The sequence below is a fragment of the Ochlerotatus camptorhynchus genome, unplaced genomic scaffold, assembly GCF_037179485.1.
Source record: "Ochlerotatus camptorhynchus isolate MF236.1 unplaced genomic scaffold, CSIRO-AGI_Acam_v1.1 ptg000514l, whole genome shotgun sequence".
NCBI classification, from domain to species: domain Eukaryota; kingdom Metazoa; phylum Arthropoda; class Insecta; order Diptera; family Culicidae; genus Ochlerotatus; species Ochlerotatus camptorhynchus.
In genome coordinates, this window is record NW_027040998.1 from 29,218 (window position 1) to 46,328 (window position 17,111).

Sequence of the window (17,111 nt, forward strand, 5' to 3'; positions counted from 1 at the left end):
CCCTTCATGCATCTTTGTGGTGCACTTTTCAGGAACCATCTCAAAGGAATTGACGCAATAAAAGGTTTTCATTTTCAGTGCCCTTATTTTATGAAATGAAGTTATTTTACCTTCAAATCAAGTTATCAAGAAATCAAGTTATTTTATATCATAATTTTGTAAATGCGGAAATAAAAATTTTATTTATAAAATGAGGGGCAATTGCCCCACCTTTCCCCACCCTGTGCACGCCAGTGATACAATCATCGAGAATACCTATAGCTCATGTGAAGTAAACAAGTTTTAAATAAATTTGTACCAATATATTCTTATCGTAACATATAAAGCCAATAGTGGTTAGCTGCTAAAATGCTTAACAAAGTTTATCCCTAAGCCCAGCTTATAATTCAACTTTAAAAGCTTACCAAAGATTAAAGATTCACTTGAACAATTGCATAATATCATAATCAGTTTCCCTATGGCTCAGAGCTCTCGTTGTACTGCAATTGTTCATATCGAGTTCAAATTGTAGTGATTATCAGTTCCCTTAAAAGCTATTTTGGCTAAACCGTAGGTGTATACGATATTATGGGAAGAATGAGTTTTAATCTATGTCCAATGATTTTATTTTTTCGCTGGCCTCCTCTATCAACTTGGATTCTCCTTTTCGATGGCGTTCTTCGGCAAGGAAGTACGGTCGCAGTAGCTCGAATGTTTTAAGGTGCTCCTGGTGCAATTCAGCCACCGATTTCAGCTCACCCCCATAATCCGAAGGTAGGCAGCTGCGGGGAATCCACTCGTCATACAGTTTCTGCAAACTACCGTTCGAAGTGTATAGAAACAACTGAAAACATACACGTAAATTAGGTCACAATTAGCTTCCTCTGATATACATGATATGCTATGTCACGCTTACCATATTTAGAATTTCAGCTCTCATGAACGGTTTGATAAGATAGAGAACTTTATCGAAGAAGGAAACGGCATTCAACACGTGGATGGCTTTCAGTTTCGCCGGCAAGCCTTCTTGCAAGTAGTGGAAGAATTTTCGAATGGTGCCTATTTTGACCCGCAAAAGATGCGACAGGCCAACGTTTTCCATATCGAACAGACAAACCAGACCCGGACGGGGGCCTCGATGATACAGACAAGTTTCCAGCAGCATAAAGTACGTTTTAACAGCTTCGTCAAAGTTGTAATTGGATGCTTTGGTGTTGTTCAATCGATGATAGATAACGGTATAACCGGAAGGAGTTTCTGGCAAGAAAAAATAATCCCTGCAAATTTGGAATGTGGTTGGATATTTGCCAACTTATTTAGTTATCAATTCTACTTACTGATTTTGAAAGCATTGTTGGATTTTTGGACTCAAAGGATCTCGATTGTCGAACAGCTCTGGAGCTTCCCGACGGTCGCTGTAGTAAATTTTGATGACCTCTCGTGTTTCAGCAACATCCTTGTTGCATGCACTTAGGAAACAAGCCAACATCCTATCGGGTATTTCGAGTGGTGCTCCATCGATGGGGGGTGTTCGTAAAGCTTTCAGATCGGCTCGGGATAGTCCTTCCCTCTTGATGGCCTCTTCCAGGTCATATCCAAAGTCGTGCTCCATTTGAGGAACTGGGAGTAGAGAAGAGAAATCAAATTTTTTCATGAAACATTCACATGGGAACTAACAAAACAGTGTTCCAATTGCTTTTTCCCATAAACTGATATTTTGCAACAACCTCATTGTACGGTTGAACCATCTCTTAAAAATGACCAGGTAGCTTTCAACCAACCATTGCACAAAATTTTCAAACAAGCTTGATTGAAACGTGTTTCCAGCTGACTGGTTTGCTGAGCAAACACATAGAGCAATCAATTAATCGCAGATAGAACCAAGCTTTCAATGTGTTGCTGCAATAAAACACGTGCAACAAGACCACAATGTATCGTGCCAGCAATAAACCATCGTAAACCTTTTGGGTCGTCTAGTAACTAACGTGGTTCAACGAATATTTTTCTTACTGGTGTAAAGCACAAATGAAATTTGCATAATTAGTTTCACTACTTGCCATTGCAACCGGTGACGAAGACCAGCAATCATTAGAATAATTCTTGAGCAAATAGTCAAAACGTCGTAACTGCTGTTGTAAATAATGACTTCAAACATCAATTCGAAGAAACTGCTGGCACGCCCTCGCAAACTAACGCCACCATCAAGTAGGGCTATCGAACGTTGGAAGTAATTGCCCACAAAAGCAGTTACGACATTTTGACTATTTGCTCGAGAACTTGTGTTTTGCGTCGTTTCTAAGCTAATGTTTAATCCTAAGTTTCTTTGCATAGCGGCCCACCAATCGGCCAGAGTAGTTCCCGGTAGACTAAGTGTTAAAATTTAATAGATAGTATCCACACGGTACTCTCCGCAATAATCAACAAAATCGATATGACACACTAACCCGATGGAAGGACAACTGGGCAACGACAACAGGTCATATTGACCGCCTGTCTATTGGTACGTTGAAGTTGCCAGTATCTAAAAACTGATCCTCGATTGATTACTTTGGGCTGTCGGTGCACTCAAACGATGAATGTTAAATAATCGTTTGGCATACAAAATTTAAACAATCTGTTATAGATCACATATGAATATGAAGATTCTGTGGTCGGCCGAAGACTTTCTATTGAACTTTATGTAGAATTAATGAAAGCTAATTTTATAAATTAACGGAAAACTTACCGCCCAGAAAACTCTACCACTATTTTTACAAATATAAAAAGCCAGAAATTTTTTTGTTATTGGTGGTTTGCTTCCCGTAAAGTTGATCATCAACTCATTCTTACATTTGATGTATTTGTAGTTTGGTTTGCGTGAATATTAAGACAATTGTTTTCAAGCAGGTTTTCCCGTGCTTACCAACCGTGCTATGCAATCTTATAGTGAATAATTATCTCTCTTTGAGACACGCGGCAAACGAACCAAACGGATACACTTTTGTGTTTGCTTATTGTTGTCTATTAAGTAATACAAGTTTATTCAAATTCAAAATTGTATACCTGAATGAATATCGGAGCTTGGCCCACCTTGAATAGAAATGGCTTTGCATATTGTGTGTCTAAACATTTGTTGATACGTAACTATAGTATATGGGAAAATTAAACATTTTTAATCGATAATTGTAATAAATTGTCACAAATGAATTGGCAATTTACAAGAATTGAAATCATAGATCATCTATCGTCTATCGTTGCGCATGGTTATTACACTTTTGTGGCGTATTGTTTATTAAAAAAATAAGCATAAATGAAACCAAGTATACAAAATGTGTTCACTAATGTGCTTGTAAAAAAACCCGTATTAATCCACCTATGGTAAGATCTGACCCTTCTTACCAATATAAAATTCCGGCAAAAGTGCTCATATGATGTGAGGTGATAGATGAATTCTCATGTGATTTGAGGTATCGCATGATGGAATTTGACCCTAGTCAGAAGCTGGCCACCTCCCCAGGGTTCCTGAAGCATGACCGATTGGTGGTCTTGGGCACTCCAAATAACTATCATTGAACTGGTTTTCGAATTATCATGTAATAACGGGTGTTCAATAAAAAATGAGAATGATTTCAGTGCCGTCCAGCGCTCTTGTGAGAGCATCGCGACTAAGTTGCGTCGTACGGATGACCAGGGCCCCTTCTCCAATGTTCATTGACGTTTTTAGAAGAATAAACATTATGTTTTTTTTTTTTATAAAAAATACTGAATTCGTTGAAAAAAAAATTTTTTTTACTAGCTATATGACTGAAAAAATTCTCATTTTTTATAGAACACACGTTACCTCAATCACATAATGGATTTTGAGCCTAATTAGTCCGAAACTGGCCACTTCTCCCGGGGTACCGGAACATGGTTGGATGTTGACAGTTTGCTCCTTGGCACATCAAATGATTATGTTTTTGAGTTCTCATGTCATTTACTGAGTAAAATTATGAGTTTTATTCGTCTCAGGTCGGATTTAGTTACATGGCCTATACAAACCAGAACATGTTCCGGCCATAGATCTAGAACCAGTAGACCGATTCCAAAAATATTCTACGGGACTATGAAAAATTTCATTTGGTGGATTTTGTGTGCAATTCGGTTCAGTGGTTGCCGAGAAACACGACTTAGTTGTTGAAATCTCTATTTTTTCGGATCTTGGTTCGTTCATATCTTCGACAGATTCCAAAACATATTTAAAAAAAATCTATTGGACCATTAAAACTTTCATATGGTGGTTGTTGCATCCTATTCTTTACTTTATAAACAAACAAACACAACACGTGCAAACACACACACACGCACAGCAACTGTTGTGGCAATCGATAACAGAAACAAAGTGCGACGTTGCATCATTGTAATCTCCATATGCAGTTGCTACGCACCCCTAGATGGACGATGGAGCAGTTCCACGAGATGCTGGATGGACTTACCGAAGAGCTGATCGGGCGAAGACCGGTAGTCATCGGAGAAGACTTCAATCCTGCTGGAAGCTCTGGCAAAGTTGGAAGTTAGGTTGTCCAACGAAGGCACCAGAAGCACTTTCGCAGAGATGTTTGTGAATACATTATCGATGTCACTTTCTGCAGTTTGTCGCTGGTGGCAAACATGAATTGGAGAGTGTGTGAAGGGTATACCCATAGCGACCATCAAGCGATCCGATATGGCATCGGCCAACGGAATACTGTGGCAGTACGGAGGACGCAAACCTGCGACCAAAAGGGGAAGACGAAGACGAACTGACAGAAACGTTAGTGAGAGCATGTAAAACTATCATGTGAAACATGTCAGAAGGGTATAACTCGAAATGTAAACAATGACTTTGAACGTCGATTTCTCTTGAATGACCGCACACTCACGGAATCTGACTACACCAGCACATAGAACGAACATTTCTCTGTCAGATGATTTAGTTAGTTTGAGTGGATGTGTTGTCATTCGTAAGAAACCGACGATCCAAGTCATTGCTTACGTTTCGAGTTAGACCCTTCTGACATGTTTCCCCTGCTATCATGCCGAGCAAACTGGAGCCAAATAAAAGACGGCGTCCAGCTTACTGGTGAAACGAGGCACTTAGCACCCTCTTAAAATCTCGCCAATAAAGTTTAAAAAAAGCACCCTCCGTGCTAGTTATCTCAGAGCCAGAAAACGTGTTCAGAGAGCAAAAACAGAAGCAGACAGAGAGGAACGTAGAGAAGTGTTACGAGCGGCCAGGGCCGCACTTAAATGAGATATAAAGCAGAGCAAGTCAAACTGTTTTAAGGAGCTGAGTCGAGACGTTGATGCCAACCCCTGGGGCGACGCATACCGTGTCGTGATGGCGAGGATCAGAGCAGTAAGTCATCGTGCAAGGAATTTTCCCGAAGCACAACCCAACGACCTGGCTCCCTACATCGTACTGAAATGGAGAGGGAGATAATGTCGAAGTTACCAACGAAGAACTCGTAGCAGTGGCGAAAGGATTGAAGGACTTGTTCAGGATGGCGGACGAGGGTCACTTCCCTGACAAGTGGAAGATCCAGAAACTAGTGTTGCTGCCGAAACCAGGAAAACCACCGGGGTATCCAACATTCTTTAGACCTATATGCCTGCTGGATACACTTGTAAAACTCTTGGAATGGATCATCCTAAACAGACTGACGACGAAATGCACGGAGAGTGAGCATGGATTGTCGGAGAGACAGTTTGGATTCCGAAAAGGGAGATCAACGGTGCATGACGGTGGTCGAGAGAGCCGAGAAGGTGTCCAAACAGAAGCGGAGAGGTGATCGATATTGCGCCTTGATAACGATCGACGTCAAGAATGCGTTCAACAGAACCAGCTGGGAGGCCATCACCAAGGGCTGCATTGAATGAGGGTCTCTGACTACCTGTGCAGGATCCTAAGAAGTTACTTCCAAAACCGGGTTCTGGTCTACGAAACATGGAACATGGGACAGAGATCTAGCGGGAGTCCAGACAGAAATCACAGCGGGAGTTCCACAAGGCTCCATCCTTGGTTCAACACTTTGGAACGGGATGTACAACGGCGTGCTAACACTGAAGCTGCCCAAAGGAGTTGAGATCGTTGGCTTTGACAGTAACTGGCGAGACGCTGGAAGAGGTGGTAATTTTGGCGACCGAGGCGATCGACATGATTGGTAACTGGATGCAAGAAGCGAAGCTGCAGATAGCCCACCACAAAACGGAAGTACTACTGCTCAGTACGGTAAAGCAGTGCAGCCTCGTCGAACAACTTAGGTCCCAGCAGTAGTAAGAGGCTTCTTCTGGCTAGTGTGTCGTTGTTACTGAGGTATGGAGGTCTAGCCTGGGTTGCAACACCAAGCAAAACCAAAGGCAACTGAACAGAACTTTCTGGTTCATGGCCATGCGAGTCGTGAGTGCGTACAGAACCATCTCATCGGAAGCAGTATGCGTTATCGCTGGAATGATAAGATCACCCTGGCGGAGGACAGCGGATGTTACAGGCGGAGAAAAGCCGGAAGAGTACGGAAAGATGTGATCTCACAACTACTGACATCATGACGCTACTTTCCTAAGCACAAAAAGTTATTCGAAAAATAATTGTTTGGAAAAAATAGAAGATACTGGGAAGCAGAGCACTCATGATCGGTAGGGCACGTGTGTGTCCGAAAAATTGCGAAAACAATCTACGGCCACCAGTGCACGCAAACCAAAAATGTATTACATTGAATGTTAGTTGCATTTCATATCATCCTATCAAGCAAGCATTTTATTTTTATTAAATTGAAGAACGACGCACACACTTGCCACGATTCTCTCAGCAGAAAAAGTTTGTGGTTCGAGTCCAGTCGGCAACCTTTTTTCTATTGTTTTAGACATGATTGATTTCACTCACTAATACACTACACATTTTTCTTTCTCGATTTCCTTAAGGGGGGAGTACACTTTGATTTAAAAAAAAATGCATTTTTTTTGGCTTAAAATGTTTCTTGGGATGTATACTTTAATTTAGAAAAGACTCCAAGTCCGCCAGAATATTGCTTACCGCTTTAGGAAGCGATTTCCTAAAACATGTACCGGCGCGCTGAGCGACCAATTTTATCTTTAAACGCGTTTATCTTGAAACGGGGTTTTTCAAACTGGCGTGGGAAATAACTCTAAACAGTTATCATCAAATTTGGATATCGCCTAGGTTTTCTTGTTCAGAATTAAATTCTGCTTAGAAATACGTATCCACATTTTCGATTTTGTAAGCATTTTTAGGGTAAAAAAATGGATTTTTTTTTTGCTAAGGCCACAACTTTTGAAAAAAATAATTAAAAAAAAATCGGAATACGTATTTCTAACCCAAATTTCATTACTTATCAGGATTTTTGTTCGATTTATGTTCCAGGATCACATGGAAAGGAGTATTTTCCCACGCCGTTTTCCGACTTCCGCGCGAGGACGCCCGCGCGACCTGGTGCACCGGCCACGGGGAGACGCCAATCGAGTTCAAATAAATACAAATTGTAGTTCGAAGGATGACTAATAAATGGGTTATAACACATTTGCCCTCCCTGAGTGTTTTATTGCTTAAAAAAATTAACGAAAATGCCTTACTTTTTGGACGTTCAACGTGTACTATCCCCTTAATGCAACCGCAGGTCTCAACTAACATCCTGCGATGATGAATTCCTCATAATTGTAAGCAGAGGCGCGAGGAGTGGGTCTTATTCGTTTCTGGTCGGATTTAGTCTCACGGCTCATGCAAACCGGAACAAGTTCCAGCCATATCTCCGGAACCAATTGACCGATTCTAAAAATATTCAAAAGCGTTCTATGGGACCATAGTACCTTATCCCACCCACATCTTTGAACGTAGACGCGCCTCTGATTGTAAGCAAATATAACATCGCCTGGTTAGGTGTAGGATTTGAACCCACAATTATACTACGGGTACCGATAAAGCGTACTTAAGATTTGGCTAATGACCTGTAGACAATCAAATGCGATTCCCAATTACCACATTCCATGCGCAAATGTTTTACACTCCACACACTTATGTCGATTATATAAGCCATTGGCTATCGATTTTGAATGCGGACGCATGTGGACAATGTTTGGTAGACAAGTTCTGTAGTAATAGTTTTTTTTTCAATCAAAATAAAATGTTGTAAATTTTTTATCTAGTGACATCTGTTGTGGAAATCAACTATGCTGGTATTCCATTGAACATGGAGCCTGGATACTATGGTTCAAAGCTGGGTATATTGACATGATATCAAACAAGATAAGCAAGATAGTTTTAAGGTGAACCTGCTAGTTTGAAGCGATTTCTTCCATACACACCAAAATTTGACAAGTTCCAAAACGGCCGAATTTTAGCAAATATGTGAATCATTGCCCATAACAAATAATTACGCAAAGTTTCATGCCAATAGCAGAAAGTTGATTCAAACATTCTTTTTTCGCTTTTGCCTGAAACTGCTCCATATGACGACTGCCAAGCGCTACTTTATGGGATGAGAATAAGGTTCAATTAAAATTTCCACAATTGATTATAGAAGCAAGGATGACAGAAGCTAAGCAGAAATTCAATTCCGTGTTCCTAATCACGTGTACAAAACGTGCTTTAAAGCATCGTCAAAATGTAAAACTTTGCAATGACAATCACTTTATTGTCGATATAGACGTACAAAAACAATAATAGTCGATTGATTCAAGGCTACATATCTACACTATCAGCTTCCACATAAATAGCCGCATTGAGGAGTGAACATCTTCCAGGTGGGAAAGACTTACTGTTGTGAATAATAATGAGTATGTACTGCTATCGATCTATTACTGTTTGCTATTACACGATCATGCCCATTATTAACAAAATACGGATAGAGCTTTAATCCGGTAAAGTACAGATTCTCATCTTATAGACTAATATTAAGTCTAAACAGTAGTAAATACTTGGATAGCATTCCTCAAATGATCGCTGTTCTTCCACTCACGAAACTCGTTTATTCAAACTTTGTGTTTTATTATTCATACGATCATTCAACTATCGATGCTTCTCGATACACTCGTGTAGTTAATTTCATGGTGGATACAGCAAAAGATTTTAGGAATTATCTTCTTCAGGCATATCTCTTACCTTGCCGTCAAGGTTCACAATGCTAATACTATGTAAATTAGCATGAGAGAATTTGGTCAATACGATATGGCGACGTCATTTTGGATACCTCAACTACAATATAAGGAGGCAGGCAATTGAAAACCTATTGATTTTCGCAATCACTCTTGGAGCGTAGAATTCAGCGATCCTCCCAACTGTATTGCCGTTTCATTCTGCTGACGTATTTATGTGTTTGCTTTCGGAACCTGTTTTCACAGCAGTGGATCCACTTATATAAGCACTTTTTTTGTGAGTACAGATAGGAGAAAAAAAAAGTTGTGAGAAGCACTTGACAAAACATATACAAATCGCTGATTTTCGCTAATTGCTTCGATAATTGTAATGTAATCGTTTCAGTGTGAACGGATTTACTAACAATGACTGGGGAATTTGCACAATAAATATTATTTTGAAATACGATACGGAACAAATCACAAGGTTTAAAGGAATAAATATTAAGGTTAATGGGCTATAAATTGCACAAACCAAAAAATAATTACAAATAGTACAAATAGTAGTAGTTTGGTTAGGACTGTTCAGGTTATAAAACGGACATAAAAATTGTTAGTAATTTTTTCGTTTTTCATTGTATCATTATTGTTTGTTCGGGATATGTATAGATTATGATCCAAACATAAATATGCATTGCTTATTTTAATAAAAATCAAACGCATAGCTTCAGAATGGTTCATAGTTAATTCTTATGCGTTTTTGATTGTAATTATTCTCAAAAAATTCAAACACCAAAAAAATTAAAAACAATTTTCCATCTTTTTGTTTTCTCACGTAAACAAACAAACTTCTTCTCAATTTTTACATAGAAGCTTTGAAATAAAAAAAAACTTTATGCTGCCATAGTTAATAGTCAGCACGAAATTTAAAAATCATTAAATTAGAACAAAATGAAAACTAAAACAGCAAAAAAGGTTATCTTCCATTTAATTCCACTTAATTAATTTTGGTATCCATGACAGATACGTATTTCGACTACAATGTGCAGTCTTCATCAGTGTCATTCCCACTAAAGAACTTATCAAAATCTAACCCCCTTAAGTACTCATCCCCTAGGTAAAAAAGTCAAGATCATAGGTATAAAAATGAAACTACAATGTGTTGAATCGGAACCTACCTAACTAATAAAAACCAAAGATTTAAGTAAGCTAAAGGAGAAAAATCTATACAACTCTCTAATAAGGAAAATCCCCAAAGGCTTGGTAGCCATCATAATAAAGTTATGAAATTGGGTTGTTAGCGGAATGCTAAATAAAACAGCAAAAAAGGTTATCTTCCATTTAATTCCACTTAATTAATTTTGGTATCCATGACAGATACGTATTTCGACTACAATGTGCAGTCTTCATTTTTATACCTATGATCTTGACTTTTTTACCTAGGGGATGAGTACTTAAGGGGGTTAGATTTTGATAAGTTCTTTAGTGGGAATGACACTGATGAAGACTGCACATTGTAGTCGAAATACGTATCTGTCATGGATACCAAAATTAATTAAGTGGAATTAAATGGAAGATAACCTTTTTTGCTGTTTTATTTAGCATTCCGCTAACAACCCAATTTCATTACTTTAATATAGAACAAAATGCCTCAACCAAGTACCGAAAAACGACTAGTCATATCAAACTTTGTCTTGCGTGTTGCCACTTTGCATAATCAATTCAAATTGAATGAAAACTGCTAGAGGATAGCTTATCGTAACAAGATAAGGTAGAATCAAAATTATTGTAACTTAATTGTTAGTTTTCTCAAGTTGTTAACATGGGACGAAAAATATAATAAAAATTTTGAAATATCGTATGTATACTTTTTTCTACAAAATTAATAAATTTTTTAGTTGGTGTGTATCATCATTGAGAAAAAAATAATAAAATAAATATTTGGGTTGACGCAAATTAATTCACCCAGGTGTTCCAGATGTTTTGATATGAGTACGAAAATGTTGTTAATGGCATTTTAGAGTAAACGTATTATAAAATATTGTAAAGATTACGTGCTACTTCAAAAGTATTGTTGATAAATTTTGCTATGTTGCTTACATCCAGAGCTTCATACATGCCGAAGAAGAAAGCATACAGCATTTCAGGAACATGGATTCAATATCGGCCTTCTTCTTCTTCTTCGCATTTAAAGCTTTTTTCCTTGATTTGTTATCCGTCGATATTGTTGTCGTCGTACTGAGTACTAGACATAAATTCAAGTTCTAACGAGCCAACCCCTAGATTTGTAGATTCAGGTGAGGAAACCATTATCCGAAAGTTTCAGCTCATTTGGTTCTGGTTCTGGCACTTTTAATTTGAATTTTGTAAGGGGAATTTGGACAAAATGAAAAAAATACACTTTTACACTCTATTGATCATAACAAAGTTTCCTTATTCTCAATTTGATTCAGATTTCAAATAATGAGTAACAACTTTGCTGAAGATTGCATCATGAATCCAGTTAACGTTATTGAGATATTCGCTTTTGAATGTATATGAGCATTTTGTATATGCCAGCCCATCTAACGTCAAAAACAGGTGAAACATTCAGAAAGTGGTTATTGCACTAAATGACACGAGTCTGGACTGGATGTTGTCATTTGGAAAATATGAACTTTTATTTTAGTGGTAATATAGTTCATACGTTGCATAAACTGCCTGTATTTTGTTGCAATATATGAGCAAAATGAACATATAAGTAAAAAAATAATATCTCCATAATACTAACTTGTATCGTGATTTTAAAGAATGGTTTTCTCACTTAATGGCACAAATATAGGGGTTAACCCGTTAAAAAAATGATTAAAAATTTGTGGGCCAGTCTACTGAGTACCAATGCTACCGACGCTAGAAGGCAGCTCATACACCTGGACCCTACCCATCAACTAATAGACCGGGGACCAACGTTTTTACTTCGCTTCCGAAGGAAGGCGTGATCAGAGATTTTTTGACTCAGAAAATCCCAGTGGCGCCGACTAGGATTGAACCCAGGCCCTTTGAGGGGAGAGGCAATCACGCTTACAACTACACCACTGGTGCCGCTATCATTTCATCAAGCTTATTGCTTATCGCATATTAGCTTATTGCGTGCTCTCAACTTAGTGCTCTAAATGGACTTCCACAGTTATTAATTGGGAGCTTTCGATGCCAATGCCAATGTATGAATTTGTATATTGTATGACAAGCACAATGATACTCTATGCCCAGGGAAGTCGAGAAAATTTCCAACCCGAAAGATTCCCTCGACCGGACTGGAAATCGAACCCACCGCCTCCAGCTTGGTAATACTGTGCCTTTACTGACTTGGCTATGAGGTCCCTTTAACTGACAGAATCCCAAGGGTGTGTGACGATGTTGTCACAGAGCATGTCTGTCTTGTTCCCGAGAAACGTGCTTGTTCACAGCATCACCACGCACTTTGCACCTTTGTTATGTCAGTTAATATCGGCCTTCTGTCCCCGTTCTCTACGGCTCTTTCAATGCGTGTTGAGATCCCCACACGGGAACAAATAAAAAATCCGAAATGAAAAAATTAAAGGGTTGTGTCCTAGACACGCCCGCAGTATGACGTAGAACCACGCAAAATTGATGTTTGTCATGCATTTTTGACTATTATACTTATTATTATGAATGGGGCGGGGCAGAACGTTTCTTTTGTGCAGAATATGGAAAAAGGATGGACTTTGGATGTTAATCTAATTGCATATATAGAGGTACCAGATATGTTTTACAGTCAGTTGTTGGTAATTTACCAACATAATATTATCGGATGTATGTCTCCTCTTAAGGAATTATTTTGAAAATTTTGGCTTTTGTTTTTACTTCTAATTGTAGTATGTGTACAATTTATTTCCCGGAAAAAAGTGATCGTTAAATCCATGTCTTTTTTGAGTTGACGTTATAGACGGGGGGAGGGGAGAGGGGTATTTTGCATATCCAAGTCTCATTTCTCATTATGGGGCAGGTGGTCACGCCGTGATCCACCTTTATCCGCTGACTTGGTCCTGCTTGACCAAGTGCCACGCCGTCCGAAGCGGTAATGAGCAGAGGCACGACAGCAGCGCAGTTTTATATCTTTTGAGGTTCAAGCAAAACGATGTGCAACCGCACCTGATAGGTCGTTTTTTTATGAATGGGGCGGGGCAGAAAGTTTCTTTTGTGCAGAATATGTAAATAAGGATGGACTTTGGATGTTAATCTAATCTCCTCTTAAGCAATTTTTTTTGTAAATTTTGGGCTCTGCGTGTAAAAAAATGTTTTCTTTACTTATAAGGGGCTGTTTATAAACTACGTATACAGAGTTTGGGGCAGGGGTTGGCAATTATCCACAGCCCATTCAAATTAAAAAAAATATGGACAATTGTCTACGCAGGTGGAGGGGGGGGTCAAGAATCCCAAAAAAGACTGTCTACGTAGTTAATGAACAGCCCCTAATTGTGGATTGCTTAAAATTTATTTCTCGGAAAAAAGTGATCGTCAAAGTCCATGTCCTTTTTCGGGGTTGTTAAGGGGGTGGAGAGGTTGTTGTTAAGGGGGTAGGGGGTTTTACATACATAATTTTCCAAGTCTCATTCCTCATTGTGGTGGTCATGGTCACGCCGTGATCCACCTTTAGCCATTGACTTGGTCCTGCTTGCTGCAGGACCTAGTGCCACGCCGTCCGAAGCGGTAATGAGCAGATTCAGGAAAGCAGCGCTGTTTTATATCTTTTCAGGTTCAAGAAGAATGATGTGCAACCAAGTGGTATTCGTTTATGATGACTGGGTTTGGGGAAAACGTTTAGTTCATGAAAACAGTAATAAAATTATCATTTGCACATTTTTCAAAAGTTTTTTGATTAAAAATTGGAAAAGTATTTATTTCAGCAGATTTGTTAAGTAATAAACTATCGATTGGCGTATTTGGATTTTAATTTCATTTAAAAATGACAAAGTTACAAGCGTTCAAAACCTAACACTATTTCACCACACATATTTTTTGATTTGCACCCCAGTATAGTCGACAAAGACGTAGTTCTACGTCAAAAAAATGACTCATGATTTCATGAACATAGCGTATCTTCATGTTATGAAAATACACTATGAATAATATTCATGACATCATGAGCTATGTTTGCGTAACGCATCCAAAATTCCCGAAATCATGAATCATCTGAGTTAAAATCATGAACTAAATTCATGGGTTTAGCTTTTAGTTTTTAAACCAAAACATATAGAAAAATAAATAAAATAAAGCAGCACACTGGATTTGAACCAAGAACCTTACGATCATTTAACCCATACTTTGACCACAATACTAGCAATACTTGTATCAGATAGAAGGCAAAAGGCGTAGGGTTTTTGATCTAATTTTCGTCCTACTAAGCACAACCCCCTCTTTACCTCTCTTTTTTGAACGGGTTTGGATGATTTCATAGGATTTTTAATGTTGTTTTGGGAAAATGAATGGGAAACAGAACGATCATATTTATTCGCTTATTAAAAATCCAAATGTTAAAATTTCACCAAAATTGGACTTAGGTTGTTCTGTACAGTATTACCAATCTATTTCTGACGTATGGTGAAATTTGTGCAATATATTGATTTTTTGGCATACAAATCAATAGGTTTCCTATACATTGTCCCATACACAATCCAGATCACAACCAAATTCGTTCAAATTTGACACCGTTGTTGGGGAACTCAATACACATCGAAAGAACAGTGGAGAACAGGGAGTTGTGATACACCATTCGAACTTGACCCAACCTATTTAGGTCCTACAACTTCGGCCTTTTCAACTCATTTTGGGTCATCGTTATGTACATTTTATTTTATTTCATTTTAGAATTAATTTAACTCGGTGAATTTAACAAAAAGCGTTCTAACACAGAGCAAAAAACGTGTGTGAGCGCACAACAGCAAGAGACGATGACGTCGCTAAGTGCAGGCAAAAAAAAAATGAACGATACACAAATTGCGCAGTTTTTCATTATAAAAGAGCAGGAGTTGTACTCAATTCGTCTCATTACTAAGCGATTCGTTTGCAGATCACAATTTATAATGAGTAGTGAGCTTTTTATGACATTTAAATTGGGATTTATTGCTGAAAAATAATTAATTTGCTTGATAGGCCGCGCTGAGGGGCTAGACCTGTGTTTTCGTAAAAGTTGTTTATAATTAATTGGGTCTTATTTTTATAACAAAAATATTATTAGAGTAGACCTCATTTTAACAAAATTCATAAATCTAGCTTTTGTTTTAAGTTATAGGGGAAATGCAGGTAATGTCGGCCTAAGTGTCCCTAATTTGGGCCCATACATAAATTCAGCAATCAACTAAATTTTCAATAGCAACCAAAAATATCCATTAGTAACGTCCCAATAACGCGTTCATCTAGATAAAATTGATAAATAGCAGACTTTTAGCGATGGGCCCAAATTAGGGACATGTAGGCCGACATTACCTACATTTCCCCTATGTGGTTACATTCTTCAGCAAAGATAAAGTTTTTTCAATCAACTTTGCTCCATGCATCATTTTTCTAGCTAGCAAGCATGGGAAAATTCATTGACTGGCGCGAGCACCACTGAATCAAAATAGCCATCATCGCCTACAAACAGATTGCTAAACGAGTGTAAATTCTTCCAACCAAGTGACTCTGCAGCTAGACTCGGAACTAGCTAGCTAGCTAGACTCGAAACTGCCCCGTAGCGTGGGTAGATCACCTTTTCGTGGTACGTTACGGGTACTGACTACTTCAAACTAGGGAAACAGGATTTTTCAGTAATCCAAGGAACTTGTTACTTTTTATGCCTTGTTGATAGTGACAAGACACGGCTTTGTCCACCGAGGATGATCTTGAAACAAGGAAAAACTAGTTAGTTAGTCTTCATCTATGTGATTCCTAATCTTCTATTCTTTGTTCTCTAGTTTGAAGTGATTAAGACAAGGGTTCTGATGCATGGTCATTATCGGTGTCATTTCTTAAATTTTGTTGCTAAGGAATCCAATTTTGACTCACAAAGAGGCGCGCTTTGGAGGGTGTTTCAACACGCCAATCTTTGCCGGATTTTGCACGCTGAGAATGGATTGCTAATCCTAAGCCCCATTCGTATGGTTCTTCACTGGATCTTGTCAATCGCGGAGTAGCAACTACGAAATGTATGGTCGGTAATGCTCATACTCATGCTCGTGACTTTTGTGATAGTTATTGGAAACATGATGGCACTGTTGTATTTACACAAGCTACACACTAAGGTTATTTTACCGAAATCTGTGTAATTTTATCGAAATCTCAACAGCTGAACGTTCAGTAAACAGTTCGGTGATTTTTCACAGATATTCGTTGAAAAATTACAGGAAAACTGTGAAAAATCACCGAACTGTTTACCGAACGTTCAGCTGTTGAGGTTTCGGTAAAATTTCACAGATTTCTGTAAAATAATCTTAGTGTGTAACATGATTGAAGAATGACTTGTGCTGGTTGTAATTATTAAAAATCGAATGTTTTTCCTTTCACTCTCGCACGTTTAAATTGGAGCAAATAATCTTATCAATCTGCCTTTCTAAATTACCAGCAGGTTCGACTCAAAATCAAAATAAATGAAACTCGTTGATATTTCTTCACCAGCTTGAATAATTATCATTTGTAGTAGAATACAGTCTACTACCACATTGCCTTATTCCGGATGTCTTTCAGGAAAATGGATATTATAAGATTAATTCAAACAGGATGTGTTAAGAAAGACTGCATCGTAGGAAAATTAACTCAGTTTTTCACTCACATCTCTGATCTATATACAAATTCATTGAAGCCAGTAAACATAAATTTTAAAGTGTTGAGCCAAGGTCATCAATTTTTATTTCACGGTTAAATTCCATATACAATTAAAGTCTAGCATGATATTCACTATGTATAGTTCTTATACGACAGTGTCCAATCATTTCCTGAGCTCGGCAATCTAATGGACACGGCCTGTTACGTTTCGATATTATGTGCCATGCAAGTTCGAAGCGGTAATTTTG

The 17,111-nt window shown here is 38.3% G+C and overlaps 1 protein-coding gene across 1 annotated transcript; it reads right to left on the reverse strand.

Annotated features, from left to right (window-relative positions):
* Nucleotides 1–306: 306 nt before the first annotated feature.
* Nucleotides 307–4,821, reverse strand: LOC135712902 (retinaldehyde-binding protein 1-like). The gene is made up of 4 exons (XM_065236000.1): nucleotides 4,434–4,821; nucleotides 1,317–1,599; nucleotides 896–1,256; nucleotides 307–823 (listed from the first exon to the last, which is right to left on the reverse strand). The coding sequence occupies exons 1-4, from the start codon at nucleotides 4,762–4,764 to the stop codon at nucleotides 584–586; spliced, it is 1,215 nt and encodes a 404-aa protein (XP_065092072.1). The 5' UTR covers nucleotides 4,765–4,821; the 3' UTR covers nucleotides 307–583.
* Nucleotides 4,822–17,111: the final 12,290 nt, after the last annotated feature.